The sequence below is a fragment of the Heliconius melpomene genome, chromosome 11 (assembly GCF_056956725.1).
Source record: "Heliconius melpomene rosina isolate 202511_hmr_F chromosome 11, ASM5695672v1, whole genome shotgun sequence".
Lineage (NCBI taxonomy): Eukaryota > Metazoa > Arthropoda > Insecta > Lepidoptera > Nymphalidae > Heliconius > Heliconius melpomene.
The window spans coordinates 10,246,597-10,268,051 of NC_140399.1; the positions used below are offsets into that span (position 1 = coordinate 10,246,597).

The 21,455-nt window shown below is 32.2% G+C and overlaps 1 protein-coding gene across 7 annotated transcripts in view; it reads left to right on the forward strand.

The window, feature by feature from the left end:
- Nucleotides 1-21,455, forward strand: part of sws (patatin like phospholipase domain containing sws) — a 34,559-nt gene that overhangs the window by 3,383 nt on the left and 9,721 nt on the right. For 6 of the 7 annotated variants that reach the window (XM_085192491.1, XM_085192486.1, XM_085192485.1 and 3 more), the window contains exons 2-22: nt 1,014-1,095; nt 1,449-1,657; nt 1,760-1,946; nt 7,330-7,475; nt 12,801-12,929; nt 13,223-13,303; nt 13,942-14,061; nt 14,836-14,937; nt 15,334-15,426; nt 15,704-15,835; nt 16,801-16,897; nt 17,101-17,309; nt 17,614-17,769; nt 17,915-18,071; nt 18,367-18,525; nt 18,640-18,758; nt 19,223-19,336; nt 19,478-19,660; nt 20,124-20,279; nt 20,547-20,666; nt 20,983-21,169. In XM_085192491.1, the coding sequence (XP_085048617.1) occupies nt 1,014-1,095; nt 1,449-1,657; nt 1,760-1,946; nt 7,330-7,475; nt 12,801-12,929; nt 13,223-13,303; nt 13,942-14,061; nt 14,836-14,937; nt 15,334-15,426; nt 15,704-15,835; nt 16,801-16,897; nt 17,101-17,309; nt 17,614-17,769; nt 17,915-18,071; nt 18,367-18,525; nt 18,640-18,758; nt 19,223-19,336; nt 19,478-19,660; nt 20,124-20,279; nt 20,547-20,666; nt 20,983-21,169 (2,938 nt within the window). The remainder of the gene's footprint in view (nt 1-1,013; nt 1,096-1,448; nt 1,658-1,759; nt 1,947-7,329; nt 7,476-12,800; nt 12,930-13,222; nt 13,304-13,941; nt 14,062-14,835; nt 14,938-15,333; nt 15,427-15,703; nt 15,836-16,800; nt 16,898-17,100; nt 17,310-17,613; nt 17,770-17,914; nt 18,072-18,366; nt 18,526-18,639; nt 18,759-19,222; nt 19,337-19,477; nt 19,661-20,123; nt 20,280-20,546; nt 20,667-20,982; nt 21,170-21,455) is intronic. The other variant, XM_085192492.1, reaches the window with a different exon arrangement.

The following is a 21,455-nucleotide window of genomic DNA, read 5'->3' on the forward strand; positions in this document are numbered from 1 at the left end:
TATTTCTCACTTTTTATACGAATATCTTATGTCATTCACTCTAAAGATATAATGTTGTTTTGAAATTCTTATTATATCGTGCTCGAGAGATTATTAACAATTTTATATTTAAAACTGCTGTCCATATTTCTTATGTTTATTGCTTGCCTAAAATAAATTTATAACAATCTTTTTATAGAGGCCCTAGTGGCACAAAGGCAAAAACGTGTGCTTTAAACGCAACGGTTGTGAGTTCGATCCTCACTCTGAAATTAATTATTATTTAATTAATATTTTCGTTTCTTCGCTCTGGTAACAAGGTAAATCACTTCGTTGAGTTCTGCCACTCGACACGAATTGCCTCGGAAATTCAGCGGAAAGTGAGGAACGGAGTGTTTTAACACTAGGCTCCCTATGTCTCTCCTGCTATATACCTTATACAGCGTGAAGCTGAAAAATTAAAATGAGGCGACAAATTCTAATTTACTTTACGTATGTGTTTATATTATACAGGAAATTGTAATATTTGTAATATGATAATTGTATTAGGGCATGAATAATACTTGAAAACACATATAAAATGTCATGCAAAATAATAAACAAAGGAACAACACATGCAAAATGAGGACAATGAACTCTTGTTCATTTTAATGAAAATTATTTTGATTAATTCATTATTGAATGAATACATTTTAATGATAACTAATTACTAATCCTTTGTAAATCTTTTTATATCAAACAAAAATGATGCTTTTGCCTAGTTTTGACATGTGAATCTGTAAATAATTGAGTTGAATTTTTTTTTATTTTAAATTCGACGGAAACCGAGGAACGGAGTGTCTTAACATAAGGTTCCCTCTGCCTACCTTATTTTCAATTGGGTCATTTTCTACTTGATTTATAGGTAAAATTAATTTGAATTTGTGTTACTTGGAAGGTGATGAAATTATTCACGTTATTACAACGATGAATTCACTTATTTATGTATCTCTTATCATAACAATGTGAATTTTTAATATTATTTTTTTTTGCAGTTGCTGTATTCTTTCTGCGGATGCGTATTAGTATCGCTATTAGTTGTATTTTTCTATTACTATAGACGATGTCGCACAAAAGGTAATTATATATAACATGTACAAGTTATAGTTAATAATAAATAATAGTATAATAATTAAATATAATATTAAATTTTATATTAACTTTAGTTGACAATTGCTTATTATTTAGTAGAAATATATAATAAAAGGAATTCAATAGAACATTAGTGTTTATATAAGATAGATATAATAAAACTTTTAAATTTAAAAATTTTATAGGTATAGCAGTGCTAGCCGATAAAAATGGATAAAGTTATTATTAATAGTATAAAAATATACTATCTGCTTTAATTATTGTTTAATCAAAATGAAAGATCTTTAGATTATCATCTTTTAAATCACAATGAAAATGAAAAATAATAATGTTTTTAGAAATATCAGGCGGTATTGGTACGACCGCAACGGGAGAGCCAGCGAAGAGATTCAGGAAACGAGACAAAATGCTCTTCTACGGGCGCAGGATGCTGAGAAAGGTTAAATCCATCTCGAACTCCGGCCAAGGGAGGAAGAGACGCGCCGTCATGAGGTTCGCTAGGAAGTTACTGCAGCTGAAGAAGGAAGCAGCCCCTGAACAATTAAAGGTAATTTATTCTTTAATTTTCATACTGAATATATGAATTTTTTTTCCTATTGAATCCTCAACTATCATAATCAAGCTTAATTATTTATATCTTTTCAATTAGGTCTTAGAGCCCCCAGCGGAGTACTTAGAAGAGGACCTGACGAGTGACGATCGAGTGCCACCAGACGCTCTATACATGTTGCACAGTATCAGAGTGTTCGGTCACTTCGAGAAACCGGTGTTCCTCATGCTGTGTAAACATACGGAAATATTGAATTTACCCGCTGGATCGTTTCTTTTTAAAGTTGGTAAGTTGTTTATGCTGTTTTTTTGTTAATTTAGTAGGTTAAGAATATTTTTGTATGCCTCTTTCAAACCTTTAATGAATTCGTTGAAGGGATTTTATGGCGATTTTTTGTATTTATAAGAATTTGCATTATGTACTATGGTATTCCTAGAAAACGGTAATAAAATTTCCAAGTCCCTGTCCAAAGGTTCGAGACCATCTACGTTCAAATTTTTATATGTTTTTTCAAAATTTATTTTTCTATTCATATATACCATATAAATTTTTATAATGGATAATAAAATAATTTTATTTTTCTATCCACTGTAAAAATGTTAAAAATGAGTGTATTGGTAACGTTTAAAGCTTTAAAATGATCATTGAAAGAAAAATATACCTAAAAAAGGTGCTTTGTTGGCAATCATAAAAAGACCACATCGAAAAACACGAGTCGTGCCTGCTATTAGAATTTTTTACACTATTGTCATTACATTTTTTACTTGCTTCGCAGGATATTATACATTAAAAGTTTTTTATAATTTTGTTTTTTAAAATTTGAAGATTTCTTTACACATTTTTTTTTAAATTAAGTATAAATAATTAATTAACTATAATAATTGAGGCCATTATGGCGCAGTGGTGTTCCATTTTGATTATAAATGCGATGTCTTTAGATTCGATCCCAACTCGTAGGAATGATTATGTTTAATATTTCTCCGCTCTCTGCGGTAGACTGCGTGGCGTCGAGTTCGGTCACTCAACACAAAATATCTCGAAACTTCGGCATTAAAAATCTCTTATTATTATATTATAGCAAAGCAAGAATAAATTTTGACTTATTAGATTGTAATTTTGATGAAATCCTACTGTCAACACTACAACAGCATAAAAACGTGTAAACAATTATGTATTGTTTTAGTCAAAACTAATATTTGCATTCAATGAGCGGTCATTAACTTTTACTATAGAATATTTACCTAGTGGAGAAAATATGTTCAAGAGAATAATAATATGATGAAAATACCATTAATCATGAACATATTTCTATTAAAAACATATTTTTTAAGGTTCTCTAAACTTTATGAATTGACGTTTGTGAACTGTCGCACAGTTTTGTGTTAATTTAGATAGCTAAATTAACGATAGAAGCATTATTAAAATAATTAGTATTATAATAAAAAGTTATCTTCTTATATATCTATATATATAAAATCGAAAGGTCACTCACTCATTACGAAATCTCAGAAATTACAAGTGCTAGGAATCTCAAATTTTGCATAGGAGTTACTTATAGGACGTAGGTGCTCGCTAAGACGGGAATTTGCAATATTCGATTTCTAAGGGGTTGTTTTTGGGGTCGAAAGTTTGTATGAAACTTCGTTACTACAAATGCTAGGAGTCTCAAATTTTGCATAGACGTCACTAAGACGTAGTCATGGAGACAGAAATTAATAATAATATAGTTCACGCGGGTGTAACCGCGAGCGGGCCGCTAGTTATTTATATAGACGAACTATATGAGTTACTAATTCGTTAAGTAAACATTTTCTAAGAGATATATCTATTTTCAATATTAGCAATAAAAAAGTAAACAGTGTCGAACTCGGATAAGGTTAAATATTATCCACGAACTCTGGTCGCCCTTAAGTTAGCCATTGATGGCAGCGCACATTTCATTTTAGGATTTTTCTTATCTATATATATAAAAGGACTTGTCCTCACTGACTGAGGTAAGACGCACGCACAGCCTTAACCGCTGAAGGTAGAAACGTGAAATTTGGACAGACGTTTACTTTCGTAATCTGGACATCCACTAAGAAGGGATTTTGAAAAATTTTAACCCTAAAGGGGTGAAATAGGGGTTGAAAGTTTGTATAGAAAAAATATTAAATCAGCACGGATATTTATAAAATTTGAAATTTAGATTTTTAAAAGAATTTAATTGAATACGTGTTTCATAGTTTTCTAGAATTCTTCTCCTAAGGGTGCAAATAAGGGGTTGAAAGTTTGTATGGAAAAATCTTTAAAACGCCACCGATTATTATAAAATTTGAAATTTAGACTCTTAAAAATATTTAATTGAACATGTATTTCATGGTTTTCTAGAATTCACCCCCTAAGGGTGCAAATAAGGGGTTAAAAGTTTGTATGGAAAAATTTTTAAATCGCCACCGATTTTTATAAAATTTGAAATTTAGACTCTTAAAAATATTTCATTGAACACATGTTCCGTGGTTTCTTAGAATTCACCCCTAAATAAGTAAGCGAAGCTGCGCGCGTCCGCTAGTGTTTGATATTTTTGAAAGTGGGGAATGGAGTATCTAGGTTTCCTCTATCTACATTGCTATTTCCCGGATACAGCTTGAGGCTGAAAATTTTCTTTTCGATGTAGTTTACAAAGCACGAAGGTTTAGAAAGCCTAACTTTAGAGCGGCCACAACTCGTCGACCGTACTGTATTCAAGTTAAGCAAGACACATTGTCTTACCAAGGCAAAGTGTTGCGGGAAATTTCCACGTTAACTCCAGAGAAATCCATTGTAGAAATTATTATTAACAAAGAAATGAAGCCTGACAAAGAAAAAAACCTTCAAAGGAAAAGATCACTCCAAACCTACAATCTCCCCTTGAAAATATCAAGTTCAAGGCGTCTCCTGAAGCATATCTCTTTATATACTATAGATACACCTTTTTTTCGCTGGGAAATGCATTTACGCCCAAACGGATGAGCGGTACTGTGGGACTCATCGGTGAATCTGATCCTACCCACTAAAACCCAGCGGAAACCCTTTGCACCAAAATGAGCCTCGGTGGAGTCATCTCTGCCAACAACCACAAAATAGTATATGCAACGTCACATTAGTCAATACAGATATTTTAAAGTCGTATACTATTTTCCTTGATCTTAACTCAAGGTTTTATAGCAAGGTTTCTCTGCGAAATTTAGAGAATAAATTATCTATCTCTGTGCTGTCTTGATATCCTTGCTATGTATAATGCGAGGACAATGCTATAATATATTTTATATAGAAAATATGTATAGCGCGGGGACCTCTACTTTAGAAATGAAAACGGCATCTCAAGATCGATCTCAGAGTTGAGAGCGTTTTATAAATATGGGCCTAAAAGTAACCGATGTTTATATAAATAAGTAAACATACATACAAATGTACATCATGTAATCCGCTTGCACAGTAATCTGGTTAAGAGGTATTTTCTCAGAACTAAAAGCCCTTTCAAATTATATAGCGGCTTACCTTATATACTTTAACTGAGTACACGCTATCACTGTAGGTTCAATTTACAACAAGAATAAAAACAAGTCTAGATGTTGTTTTCGTTATATTCTCTATTATTTTTGTTCCTTATGGCAGTAATTAGGTAATAGGTAGTATAGTAATAGATTTTCTTATAGAGGCTAGCCGTGCGATATTTTATGCGACAGGCTGTGAGTTCGATTCCCACTCCAGGAAACGAACTATTTAATAGTTTCATTCCCTCGCTCTGGTAACGAGACAAAGTGCGGCTTCAAATTCCGCCACTTGACACGCAATGCGTTAAAAATTCAAAGGAAAGTGGTAAACGGAAGTGTTTTAATGGGAACAGAGTAACACTAGGATACCAACCAGGTTATTAATAAGATAGATAAGTATGTAAGTAGGTACTACTGAACGGTGACGTATTGTTGTTTTTCGAGATACGTAGATATTATCGGTTTATAACTTCCTGGCATAAATTTAATGTTTTATTTTTTAATTTTTTTTTTTATTATTTTATTTTGTATTTAAATGGTCAAACAAATGAGTGTGTTATTAAAAATTTGGAGAAACTGTGTCTTCAGTTTATATATGCAAAGCTGATATGTAGACTGTTTAAAGCTTTCTGCCCAAATTAAACATAATGCTTGATGAGCGACGGTTGCTCAGCTCCTGAATTCGGCGAAAAAAGAAAAACGTAGTGTCTTAACAGTAGGTTCCCTCTGCCTACCCTGCTGTGTACGGCATATTTAAGAGTGAAGCTAATTACTTTCTGACTTCGGCAAGATGGCGTAAAACAGATCCAAGATATATCCTCTCATTCCTCTTATTTATTATTAAAATTATCTTCTTTTTACCTGTACTAAAAATAAAACATTTAGCCTGAGTGCACTCGAGTTACTTTAATTCTCTTGTCGGAGGGGCAATTACTGCATATTATGCTCGTTCGTGGTGTATAAATAGATTGTACTCGAAGTTGCGTTTATTTTTTTATTTTTAGCGCATGCGGCTGTTTTATGTCAAAAGTATAGTACGGTTAACAAGTTGTGGCCGCCCTGAAGTTACCTCGTTAGCTGCGTAGATTAGATTTAAGGATATTTCCTTGCTTTTGGTTATTTTCTTTACGACTGAACAATGTGCAATAGTTTAGAATATCTAAGTTCATAGTGGGCACGACTTGTTTATGTAATTATTTATAAGTATTTATACTGTTACAGACATTTATTTTTAAAATCTTAATTATTGCATTGCAGAAATTATGTTTTCTGCCTCTAAGTTTAGTAAGATATTGTACTCCGATTCCGCAATTTAACACGCAATATCTTGGAATTGGTCGGAGAGTGGGGAACAAAGTGTTTTAACTCTATATTCTTTTTGAATGTGTTGTGAACATTTTTATATTTATATTTCTACAATGTTCATTTCATATGCAATTTATATTTTTCTTGTCTCCTCTGTTAAGTAGGTATAATAGAAGCCAGTGTTAGCGCGAAACAGTCAAGTTTCAGAACTTGTCGTTTAAACCTACTTCTTACTGTCAGATTTTCATACGTGTAAAATGATTATGATTATGACATTTGTGTCTTCAATATCTTTAAACTTAACAACTGCTTTGAGTTGAATTTCAATGCTAATGTAATTCTATTGTCGCTTTAATACATTATCACTGACTAAAAGAACAAAAAACCGAAATTCCATTTTTTCATACCGTTGCTAATTCTTCTTAAATTAAACGTTTGTAACAATGCCGTGTTAATGTGAAGATATCACGAATCCTATCAAGGACGGAGCTAAAAAATTGCGTACATATATTATATATATTTAGATTATTATATAATATACTATGGGGCATTGCCAAACGTGATGGGGGTTCGATTCCGATTGTATTTCAGTTTCTTGGATTAAATCTGATTGATTTATGTTATGAAAAATACGTAAGAAAGTATCGATGCACATGCACATGCATATTATTTAGTTGAAAGTGTAACTTAACTATGGTTTTATGTCGAAATATTTTTTATTACACGATTTATTTATAAACAATTTATAACCTTAATTGTCACTCTTTGTTATTTTATAAAAAATATTTTTTTTTTTGAAGCAGCTATAAATATTATGTATTTATATATTATGTTTTTTTTTCATTATAGGCGATACAGACGAAAATGTATACGTAGTGCAAAATGGCCGCGTGAACGTATACATTACCAACCAGGATGGCAGCAGTTTGTCCCTAAAAATTGTAAGAGCTGGCGAGAGTGTCACATCACTGTTGAGCTTTACTGATGTTTTGACGGTAAGTTGTTACTTAATGTTTCGATTGATGTTTTAGTAATTCAAGAGAGCCCTAATTTTGTACTTTTTTTGTTCAAGATCTTTCAGTGCCATTCTTTCATTTGAATAGTAAGTAAGAAGTGAGGATACAGTGATATCGATGATCTGTGTGACACTAGTGAGAGAAAGATGTGTTAAGTGTACGTCCTCATACTAATTTCGCAAACAACTTTAAAACTGTGCTATTTTCTCCGTAACTAAGTTACAATAGCAACTAAAGTGATTTATTATCGAGTTACATTTTAATTTGTTCAAAAAAATAAGAATAAATACAAAAACTATCAAAAACCATTAACGTTAGCACGTATCTACCGTCTGTGTAAAAAAAAAAATAAATAAATGAAAGTGATTGACTTATTTTGACTATAGCAATATTAAAGTTTCTAGTGCGGGAGTGCTTTAAACAAAACTTTACAACATTTTTTAAAAAGGAGTTTATTAAAATAATACAATGAATACCGATCTCTTTGTTTATAAAATGCAGCACGCTAGAAAATATATAGTATTTTGAATATATTCGTTAAGTTGATTGTAGCGCAGAAGCCTGCACTCTGATTTAACAGTCGAACAAACGAACGAACCCGAGTTCGATCCCACATAAAAATAAATATTTTTTTTAAGAAAATTTAAAAGCTTGGCTAAATATTATAAATATGTCGAAAGAAGCAAGCGAAATCTTCACATGGGGCTGTTGTAACATGCCAATAGAGGGCGAGGCGTTCTTACAATGTAGCATATGCAAAGTGCGTTATCATCTTAACTGTCTAAACATTAATACTGGCAATGACAATGATCATCCTTGGAAATGTCCATCATGCGTGATCACTAAGCAAAGAATTGGTCAAAGTGATGATACACCGGTACGGCTCAGTACGCGCAACAAAACCACAAATTTAAAGCAAAGTGTAGCTGTCAAACGGTCCACAAAGAGACAGGCAATGTCATCTCCTCCACAATCCTCCAGTGATACCGTCTCACTTGCTTGTATTAAGGATACTATAAGTGAGGTAGTTAAGCTTGAATTGCAAAACCTATCATCCGAAATTAATAAAAATTTTGCTAATATGATTACTCAAGAGTTTCGGTCTATTAAAGAGGAAATAATAGAAATAAAAGACTCTATGCAATTCTTGAACTGTCAATACGAAGATATTCGAAAGAAGGTTGATACTACCTCAGAAACGATCAAAAAATTACAAGATGAAAACATAAACTTAACTTTAAATTTGAAGACTCTTACAAACAGGATTAATAATATTGAGCAACATAATAGAGCAAACAACTTAGAAATACAAAGTGTACCAGAAAGTAGAAATGAAAATCTCGATACTTTGATTCAAAATTTGACTAGCGCCGTAAATTGTAATTTAAACAGAGATCATATTTTACATTGTACACGAATAGCAAAACTAGACCCCCATAATTCAAGACCCCGTTCTATTATTCTACAACTGGACTCTCCGAAAACTAGGGATATGATTTTATCGTCTGTCATAAAGTACAATAAAACCAATCCTAATAATAAACTTAACACGTGCCATATGGGATTTGCAGGAGAAAAAAAGCCCGTATTCGTAAGTGAGCACTTGTCAGCTGCAAACAAGCACCTTCATGCTGCCGCTAGGACTGTTGCGAGAGAAAAAGGATACAAACATGTATGGGTTAAGAGCGGTCGAATTTTTATGCGTAAAACTGACTTTTCTGAATGTAAGCTGGTCAAGGATATTGATTTTCTTAAAAGTACGACACTGTAATCAGCTGTCACTCCAAACATGTTTCAATGTTAAGACTATAACATTCTCCTATCTAAACATATATTATCAAAATGTACGTGGATTGAGAACCAAAACCCATACCTTTTACACTAACATATGCTGTAATACTTATGACATTATTGTTCTCACTGAAACATGGCTCAATGATAACATACTAAATTCCGAATTGTTTGACAATAGATACGTCGTATTTAGGAGAGACAGAAAGTTATCAAGTTTCCAACATAAACAGGAAGGAGGTGGAGTACTTATAGCTGTCTCTAAAAAAATTGATTGCAGTCGCATGTACAGTTGGGAGAGCGAATGCGAAGATTTATGGATCACAATACAATTTAAAATTTCAAACAAAATGTATAGTTTGGCCTTGTGTGGTGTATATTTGCCTCCACCTGTTAGAATAAATATGTTAAAAAAATTCGTAAATAACTGTAATCGTGTATCTGAATTGCATAGTTATAGTACATGTATTTTGGGTGACTTTAATCTTGGATGTATTGAGTGGTCTCTTGATAGTGATTCCCAAAAATATTCTTGTCTAGGTGTGTCAACTTTGACTAGTACGCTTATAGATTTCGCCAATTTAAACGATCTTATACAATGTAATAGCATTAAAAACACGTCAAGCCGAGTTTTAGACCTAGTTTTCACTAACATTCACGATTGTTCTGTAACAGCTGCTGTATCATCCCTTGTTAATATTGATAAGCTTCATCCTCCCATTATCGCAACTTATGGATTTCAGGGTAAAAATGTTAAAAAGTAATTCAATTACAACTGAAAGATACAATTTCTTTAAAAGTGATTATGACCTTATTAATTATCATCTTTTGACTATAAAATGGAAAGTTATTTTATCTTATCACCTTACAGTTGATGAAATAGTTAAAATTTTTTATGAAGTATTAAATTCATGTATACAAGAGTTTGTTCCAAAATATAAGCCAAAAAATTATAAATATCCTATTTGGTTTAGCCACAATCTTAAGGGGTTATTAAGGGAGCGGAAAAAACTAGATCTTCGATTTAAGAAGTATAAAAACCCTATGGATGAGATCTCCTTAGACATAATAAATGAGCGCTGTGAATTACTAGCGAGTGAAAACTACAAATCTTATATTAAAAAGGTTGAAAATAATATTGCTCTAAACCCCAAATATTTTTGGTCTTATACAAAAAGCAAGCGTCAAAACAACAGTTCATTCCCTAATGAAATGACTGATGGAGTAAATAATGCAATTGGCGGAAAGGATATTTCAAATTTATTTGCGAAATACTTTTCCAGTATTTACACATCTCCGCAAAATATCAGTGGCAAATATTTCAAAAAGGCACCAACGAAAGCATTTAATACAATTTCTGGCATAAAGATCTACAAGGAAGAAATAATTAAAGCACTTAATAATCTGGACTATCGTAAAGGATCAGGGTCAGATGATATTCCACCACAATTTATTAAAAAATGTGCGGAAAGCTTATCTGAGCCATTATTTTTAATATTTAAAAAATCTCTGCAAGATGGAATATTCCCAACACAATGGAAAATAGCTAAAATAGTTCCTATCTACAAGAGTAATGATAAAAATAATGTTCTAAATTACCGGCCAATCTCGTTACTCACAATTTTCGCCAAAGTATTTGAAAGCCTTATCCTTCCTCAAATGATCGCACATTTTAAGCCTCTGATAAGTGATGCTCAACATGGGTTTATTAAGTGCAGGTCTACGTGCACCAACTTGGTGGAGTTTACAGAGATTATTCAAAAATCTGTGGACGCCGGTCATCAAACTGAAGTCATCTATAGTGATTTTAGTAAGGCATTTGACTTGGTACCTCACGAAATCTTGAATCAAAAGCTGCATGGGTATGGGTATACGGGAAAACTACTGCAGTGGCTTCAATCATACACAGAAAATAGAAAATTCTATGTCGTGATCTCAGGTTATCAGTCATCGTTACATGAAATTCGATCTGGTGTCCCACAAGGCTCCCACTTAGGACCGTTTTTATTCAATATATTTATCAACGATTTGCCGGCAATGTTTTCCCACTGTACCCCGTTCATGTACGCTGATGATTTAAAATTCCTAAAAGTCGTGGATGCTATCGAAGACGTGGCTCTACTGCAGAGTGATTTGGATGGACTGGTGAATTGGTGTAAAGAAAATGGCATGTTGCTAAATGTTAATAAATGTTTTCATATGACTTTCACCAGGAAACTTAATACTATTAAATGTGATTGTTATGTTAACGGAGTACCTATAATAAAAGTAGACACAATTAAAGATCTTGGAGTAGTTTTTGACTCCAAACTTACATTTGATCATCATATTTACGAAATTACGAAGAAAGCTACACGCTCTCTTGGATTTATTATGAGAAACTGCAAAATGTTTACACAAGCGAAAACTAAAATAATGCTTTATAATAGTCACGTCCGCAGCATCCTTGAATATAATAGCACTGTTTTGAGACCTCATTATTCAACTAGTTCGTTGCGCATCGAGCGAATTCAGAAAAGATTTCTATGGCATTTGGCGAAATTCCGAGGAATCTCAGAAAGCAAACCTTCTTATAAGGATAGATTGCAGTACTTTAAAATTCAATCGTTACTCGAAAGAAGGGACATATTAGATCTATTTTTTCTTCACAAATTAATGAACTATCAGTATGATTGTCCTAACCTGTTACAGTTGTTTAAATTTAAGGTTCCCTATAAATGCCCTAGAAATCCCGTAACACTTTTCCAGCCCCCAATTCGCAGAACCGTGTTGGGCTCTAACTCGCCAGTCTCACGTTTGTGTCGCATAGAAAACGAATATTCAGCAACAATTGATATTTTTTGGGAATCACTCCATAAAATTAGGAGTAAACTGGCTTATAAAGTTAAATAATAGTATTATATCGAATCTTGTTGTAACTTTTTGTAACTTAGAATTTACTTTTATGCAGTTTTAGTTGTAAGGACAATTTTTTTATTTTTTTTTAGACTGTGATTGTTATTAGGTAATCTTTTTCTCACACATAAATATTTGCATGTGGAGTTTATCGTAACAAACATATGTATAGTTCTTTTTTTTTTTTTTTTTAAGTATATATATACCAAACTTACAAAGCTGTACTGTACCTATGTGATAAACCAAATAAATAAATAAATATTTTTTATTAACGTTGTCTAGAGTAAAAAAAAACAATTTTATTGAACTTATCAATACAATTGTTGAAAAACATATCAATGATTAATTGTTTTTGAATCTGAAATTATTTCGAAATAAAATGAAAGTATTTTTGATGTAGTCAGCCAAATTGCACATTAATGATTCAGCTTTCATTATCTCTAAAGAGACCAATTTGAATTAAAAAAAATCTTAAATTTAAGTTTTTTTTATTCACCACTTTGGTACACAATTCGACGGAAAGCGGAGAGATGTAATGTCACTCCGTTCCCTACATTCCGGCATCAGCACTCCCACAGTCTAACCATTTTATGAGATATTGTAAAACTGTTTTTGCAGGGCCACTCCCAACCATACAAAACGGTGAATGCAAAGGCGTTAGAAGATTCGCAAGTGATCAAATTGCCGATGCGAGCCTTCCAAGAAGTCTTCAAAGAGTATCCGGATATATTTGTTAGAGTTATACAGGTAAATCATGTTTTTTTGAAGAATAAATGTTATAGGTATATTATAAAGAAATTATTGTTTTGTATTTTGTATAATTTTGTTTAGTAATTCTTTGTAATCTGTTTTCATATTTTTTTTCTTAAAACCTAAATAATTATATGAATTTTATAATATTATCTACAATTATTTTCTGTCTTGACTTTCCAGTCTATTCTATATACAAATTATCTATATAATAATGGGTAACATAAAACCATTGTTTAAGTTGCAATTTTATTGGAAATTTAAGCCTTCTACTTTACTTTTTATTTTAGATTATCATGGTACGACTACAGCGCGTCACATTTACCGCACTCCATCAGTACCTGGGCTTAAGTGCGGAATTGGTTAATCCTGTAAGTATTTATTCAAGTAAAATAATTATTAATAAAGTCTAAAGTCAAATAATTTTCTTCAAAATAGGATGTTATATGCTTTATTGTTTGAACGTCAAACAATTTATTACCGGTCCGCTAAAGTTAATCTCGCAGACGCAAGAAACTTAGCGAGACTTTTTTTATAAATATCTTTGATTCTCTGATCTATATGAATAATTTATTAGAATTTATGTTTGTAAAATATATATCTAAATTCAATTATTTTAATTTGTAAACATATCCCGATGGGATTGTGTCTAACTTGTTTGCTTATCACTCGGGAGAATGATTATATTTAAATTATCTTTTATTTATCCCCTTTTGATAACAAAGGGCGGTGTCGAGTTTCGCTATTTAACGAGAGAGAGAGAGAGAGAGTTCCGAGTTCAGAGTGTCTTGACTCTTATCTGATATATCTACTTCCGAAAAATACGTATGTCTAAATAAAATATGTGTGTCTGTAAACGCAACGGCCACTGTGTGGATTGAATTATTTTTTTTCCCTCGGTTTGGTAATAAGACAGAACAAAAAAGAAATCAGACAGAGACGAAATGTTATAACCCTTGTTTTTGTACCTGCCCCTAAAACATTCTAAATAAAATATATTCTTTTACAGGGAAAAGAAAAAAGACGCCCCCAGACAATGCCGTCTCCTTCAAAAACCGTAAAAGTAGTGGATGCGTGTACTACCATGCATTCTCCGCATCACAGTGAAAGAAATTACACAGAGCTTATGGTAAGATATGGTTTGGTTTGTGATTTTTTTATATAATGTTTAAAGTAATTGTCTTTAACGGATATACAGTACGGTTGACGTGTCGTGACTGCCTTAAGATTAGGCCTTCTGAACTTTTGCGCATTCTATTTACACTGTGGAAGAAAATAATAACTAAGAAAAAATATAAAACCAAATCTACCCAGTCTACAGCTAACTTCAGGGTGACCACGACTTGTCGATCGTACTATATCTATTGCACACAGTTGTGTAAGGTAGTCTAATTGTTAGCTATAGGTATTTCAGGTAGATATAGTTCGTAAACCTTTTTTTTAAAAAATGAAATAATTTCAATATAAATTCTTTGCTAGTTACATTTTTTTATGACAATAAATTTTTTTTCAAAAATAGACTCCTATTATGAATATAAAATCAATATGCCTAATTTTGGAGTCATTTTATGATATTATTATGATTTTTATATTGCACTGTATATTATCATGAATCGTTTGAATTAAATAAAACATATTGTCATAATAACGAGTGCTAAATTCCTAAACTAACTGGAATTGTATTTTTTTTTGTTTAAAATCATTGCTTATATATACATACGCAGCATTAATTTGAATTGCAACCATTTTACTATAATAAAAAAATATGATATCAATCCGTGATATCAATTTTCTTACTTATCCAAGACACCATAAAAACATTATTCTCCTCTTAATAACAAATCTAATTACATTTGTGTTTGTTTTTTGTGACTAAAATTCGTAATTTCCTATAAAAAAATAGGAGAATCAAATGAATGCGTCGTCCCCAATACACATTCAGGGCAGAAAACGACCGGACATGGTGCCCGATGTCACTTCTAACACACCGCAAAATACGCCTCAGGTGAGGAAATTAATAATATTTTTTAGCTTTATACTGTATCTTGCACAGAGAAAGCCGGTAGGCCGAGGGAACTTGGGAACCTAGTGTTAAGGCTCTCCGTTCCCTGTTTAAGACGCTTCCGTTCTTTCACTTTCCGTCGAATTCATAAGGACCTGCGTGTTGAATAGCAAAATTCAACATTGCGCGTTGCATCGTTATCAAACCAAGGATATAAAAATATTACTTTTTTTGGCTACATTTAATTAAAAATAATTAATAAGTATCTGGCCCGAAGGACCAATATTTAGTTGATTTTACTTCAATCATTGGTTGTTTTTATCTATATATTTAAATGTATATAACTTATAACAATGTGATGTATAAATTTTTTTTAATATTAAATGTATATTGTTTTAGTTACAACCAGATGTACAACCGACATCATCTTTCCAAAGGCCAAAAGAGGGCTCCTCCTTCAAGAAACATAACACTGATAATTTAGATGAACAGGTACATAAATAAGATGCGGCCCAAACGCGGCTTCGCCTGCTTAAACTTATAATTATACGAAATCTTGGCATAAATTATAGTCTGTGTTATTCTGGTGTATATTACAGTAAAGTTTAGTCTAAATCCTATTATTGTGTATTGTGTGTGTATATATATTGTGATCAAATTAAAATTAAACACGTAATTTTATGGCACAATTATTAAAACTATTTTAAGGGGGCAAGACCTAAAAAAAAAATTACTGAAATATTAATAATATATTTTTCTCTCTCTTTAGGCATTAATACAAATAGCATCAGAGGCGTTCATTAAAGAACTGGGACTTGAAGACGATTCGTTACTAAAAGGCAACGTACAAGTACGGGACTTGCCCGCCGGCACTTATATTATGAAGGAGGAGAGTCATAAGGTTTGTATTTTTAAAAATCTTACGTATTATAACACATTTTTATTTACTTAAAAAGTCCCTAAATAAAAACAGATTGAAAAAAATAACACATTTGTATATTTTTACGTAGATAGACGTGTTAAATAGATTTTTTTATAAATATGTGCATATATTGTTCTTATTGTCATATGACTCATATGAGGCAGCACTAAGTTTTCCACTTTCCGATTATTATTAAAGACAAAGCTAGAATGATGATGACTGATACTAAATAAACTGTATTTTTAATCAGATTTGAAGAACAAAATTTATTTTGATTCCAAACAATTAATAAATGTGATCGGTGTTTGTTTCTTTCTTTGGATCATAATAATTTTCCATTCCTTTAAAAAAAGTAAAACGGAGTGACGTGTCTTTCGTTTTTTACGCTTTTTATACAATTATTTTCTTTTTATTTCTGTCTGCAAAAGCTGTATTACAGCGTCGCGGGTGAACCAGAAATAGTTCAGGTAGATAAGTTTGACAAGAGTGGCCATTTTGTTTTGTAACATAATAATATTCATATTACCACTCTTGAATAACCTGTAACGTTGTATATCTACCATCATGGAACGTTCTAGAATAGTTGTATTTATTATAGAAGTTTTTGTGCAATTGTTTGTATGTGCACGTAGTCATTTTTTAAATACTGCAAAATAATATAAAATATTTTTAAAAGATTACTGAAATTTAAAAGGGATTTTATGTTTTATTTATTTATTGTAAAACAATGAAAAGTATTAAACTACAACAAATAAAAAATAATAATAAATAAAAACATTATTTCATAATGTTTTTTATAATATTTAAATTATCTCATAAGTATGTAGAAATTCAATAAATTTATTTTATTTAATTTTATTCATTCTATGCATATACCTAATTGAAAACCTTAATTTAACAAAATAGTATATACTTTACCGATTATTATGTTAATATTTCCACAGGACGTAGCTCTTGTATATCTTTTGTCCGGCGCTTTGGTTGTGTCTCAAAAGGTAGCGGAGGGGGAAGGAGAAGTTCACATGTTCACTGCATATCCCGGTAAGTTCAATTTTTTTTACAAAAACTATAAAATCTGCTTCATTAATTTTCTTGACTACTATAGGTGTTATCTCTGAAAATATTATATCCTCATTAGACAAAAAATTGCCACGCAAATGGGTAAGTAAGTAAAAAATAAGTAAGTAAGTAAGTAAAAAAATATTTTTTTAATGTTTTATTACACAATTTTTATTCTTCACCAGGTGAGGTCGAAGGTGGTCTAGCCGTACTAACGGGAGAACCAAGCTTCTTCTCCATAAGAGCTAAACATTTCTCGCGTATCGGCCTCTTATCTAAAACAACTGTATATAGTATTATGAGGGAACGACCGTCTGTAGTGTTGCATATAGCCAATACTGTTGTAAGAAGATTGTCGCCGTTCGTTAGACAAGTTGATTTTGCTTTGGACTGGGTGAGTGAAGTTTTGTTCCTTTTGAATGAATAAGCGAATGAATATAATATTAGTAATATTCAGTTATCTTTAAATTTTAAGATTGTTTTGACCTTAGCTATTGAAATTTGATAATATAAAAAGATCTTTCAGCTAATTTTATAAAATAATTGCATTTATAAATAAATTAAAATTTTGGTGATTTGTTTGCCAGGGAATACAGTATTTCTTTTCCTGTGATGAATAGTAAAAACGTATGAGTTCAATTGAGTTGGTGAGTTCAATTCTCAACACAGAAGTGTCTTATATTACATACTATTTTCAGGTTTTCCTCGAATCAGGTCGAGCAGTATACAGACAAGATGAGGAATCCGGTTCAACGTTTATAGTTCTCAGTGGACGTTTACGTTCGGTCATAACACATCCTAATGGAAAGAAGGAGTTGGTTGGAGAGTACGGGAAAGGAGATTTGGTTGGAATTGTAAGTTTTTTGTCTGTTTTTTGTGTTTTATTGTAGTTGTGAAATGGAATGTCTGAAATGATTGGTTTTAAAAATTTATAAAAGTGTTGTAATATTTTAAATTATCATTATTTATAGTAAAATGTGGTTTTTATTGTTCTTCTAGGTAGAAATGGTGACTCAAACTCGTCGCAGCACAACGGTAATGGCCGTTAGAGATTCTGAACTAGCGAAGCTTCCGGAAGGATTATTTAATGCTATCAAACTAAGATTCCCGGTTGTCGTCACGCGTCTTATTAACTTATTGGGGCATAGGATTTTGGGTGAGTTAGATATATGTGATTCATTGTAATATGTGATTATTTGTATTTATGTAAAGTTTGGTTAACTCAGAACGAATAATGATAATTTTGTACTGTGTGAACTTTATGACACGATTATATTGTCCTAAGGTCTTTTGTTCTTATTTTTGATTATTTTTTGTTAATATAAAAGTATCTCGATATATATGTATCGAGAATATATTTATATACCACAATTTAGTTAGTTTGTTAGTTAAGCCTGCTTTCAGTTTACTTTGATTTTACCCATAACTCATACTATCGCTTTCAATTCCAGGTTCCTGGCAAAAACCAACAGCGGGTCTCGGTGGAGCGGCCGCTATAGAGTCCCGACCCTCTCAACACAACTTCTCTACAGTTGCAGTAGTCCCTGTGAGCGACGATGTGCCTCTCACAGCCTTCACGTATGAGTTGTATCACTCCTTGTGTGCTATTGGTGAGATAAGTTTTTTTGTTATAAGTATATGAGTTTTTGAGTCTTTGGCTAGGTGCAGTAGGGTCGACCGTCCTGAAGTTAGGCTTTACTACATATTATTTTCCTATATCACAGGTCCAACAGTACGTCTAACATCAGATGTGATCAGAAAACTCCTAGGTCTGACCATAATGGATCCCAACAACGAGTACCGTTTGAGTTCATGGCTCGCTCAGCAAGAAGATAAACATAAGGTAAATTTTATTTTTTTGGTTGAAGATAATTTAGTGATGTCTCTGTGTATATTATTTAATGGTAATTTAAAAATTTTTGTATATTGTATTAAAGGGAACTAATGTCAAGTAAACCGTTTTATTAGTTATTGCGCTTTACCAAATTCAAAGACAAACCTACGCCGTTTAGTTTTAACATTCAATATGCAGTGACTTGAATTTAGGTGGGTAGTCTACACAGCAGAGACAGTAGGTTCTCTCTGCCAAACAATCAGCGCGAAGCTTTTTTGAAAAGAAATATCTCGAAATAAAATCTAAAATAGAAAACAGAATAATTTAGTATTTAGTCTCTCCTGTGATTAGGTAAATGTGTCTAATCCCTATCAATTATTTTATTATCACTAATTTCTGCCAAATAAATAAAAAAAGCAATATTTTATCTGCAATATTTTTTATTATTTAATTTGTACTTTATTTTTTTCTAGGTGGCTTTATACCAATGTGATCCGAGCCTCACTCAGTGGACGCAACGGTGCATTAGACAAGCCGACTGCATTCTTATAGTGGCGTTGGGCGATAAACAACCTAGTATTGGGAAAGTGAGTGATCTATTACGCTTTTTTTATTATTTACTAATGATTTTTATTAATATATTTTTATTAATATATTTGCTTACATATTAGCTACAGACAATACAATTATATAGATATACATTATTACATTTTTTTTGCTATCTATAGATTGAAAAAGAAATCGAACGTTTAGCAATTCGTACTCAAAAGGAGTTAGTTCTCCTCCATCGTGAAGGAGGACCTAATCCTTCCGGAACCGTCCACTGGTTAAACATGAGGACCTGGGTCAGTCAGCACCACCACGTCAGATGTCCACATCGGATGTTCACACGCAAGAGTCAATATAGGATTGTAAGTGTTTTGTTTTATTTTAACTTTATAGAAATTTCTGTTTAAAATTAAAAAGGACAAGATTTAATTTTAACGAAATATTGCAAATCTATACATATGTATTGATATTTATAAATTGCTTCGCTCTAATCTCTGAAATTACAGTTGGATTTTTTAAATTCTTTTTGTATATGACATTATATTATTTGCTATTCTATCAATCTATTTTTAATGAGAGGTGGTCGGCTGACTTGTAGCTGCGCTATAGTTAATTGTAGATGGCTGCGCATATTTAATTATTATAATTTTGTATTATTATTGATTATTTATACGGTACGGTCGACACATGGTGGCCCCTCTGTACTAAGGCTTTCTGAAATTTCGCGCGTTGTACACTCGAGAAGAAAATAATCAAAATAGGAAAAATCAAAATTTCATCCAGAATATTGTCTGTACTGTATAAAAAATAAAATAAAATTGACAGAGCGAGCTCTACAGCAAAGTCCTGATGTCGGAGGCGAGCGTGCACTCGGACTTCTCACGTCTCGCGCGCTGGCTGACTGCCACGGCCGTGGGACTCGTGCTGGGCGGTGGGGGCGCGCGCGGTGCTGCCCACGTGGGCATGATACGCGCTATACAGGTACTAGGGGAACATATACTATGTGGATATGTTTTTGGAATTACGTTTTTTATACTGTACCGGTACCCGGGGATCGTGTACGAGTTAGAAGTAGTTTTGGCATAACTTTTTAAAATTTTAAGACAGGCAAGAATATAGATTCAAAGAAGACATACATGTGAAATTTGCTACTTTGAGTGGCTTTAATAAGCACACTTTGGTACAACTGCGGTATAATATTTTTATAACAATTTTATTTACATACGTTAATTTATATTATTTTCATAGGAAGCAGGAATTCCCATAGATATGGTGGGTGGGGTCAGCATCGGCGCGTTTATGGGAGCTTTGTGGTGTATGGATAGAAATATTACTACTGTCACCCAGAAAGCGAGGGAATGGTCCAAGGTTCGTTTTAAACGTTATATTAAATATAATAAATGAAAAAGCGGGGTTAATAAAACATTCACAGCAAACTGTATTCATTGAATTTTATTCTCATATAATCAAACTGAAAATCTATATCAAAATGTCACAGAAACGGTTATAATAACGCAGTGGAGCGGCTCTGACGGGGCAGTCAATAATTTTTTGTTGTCTTTGCCCTTGCTCTAATAGAATAAAGCAGGCATAATTTCTCGAATTTAGGCAGAAAATTATTCTCGACAATATTCTCACTGTCTATTTCTCATGAAAATAATTAAATCTACACCTAAACTTTCAGAAAATGACACAATGGGGTAAACAGCTACTCGACCTGACCTACCCAGCGACTTCCATGTTCTCCGGGAAGCAATTCAACGCGACCATAAAAGCAACCTTCGGAGAAGTTCATATAGAAGATCTGTGGCTGCCATACTTCACTGTCACTACTGATATCAGTTCAAGTTGTATGAGAGTGCATAGACATGGTGAGTTTAATGTTTTTTTTATATTAGAGCATAGTATTTTGTTTTATATTGAATATAAGAAACGGAATTGAAGCTGTTATTACAATTGATAAATAATAAATTAACACGTTTTTATTATTATATGACCTTATTTTTTTTTGATAATATTTGCAAAGCTCCCTGTTTGGGTTAGAATAAAAGAAAATTATGAACAAATTATTATCATCGTATATTTTATCATCTTTTTTTAATATGGCAACATTTGTACTAACAGCTTGATTTCTCCTAACTTGAAACATTTAATGTC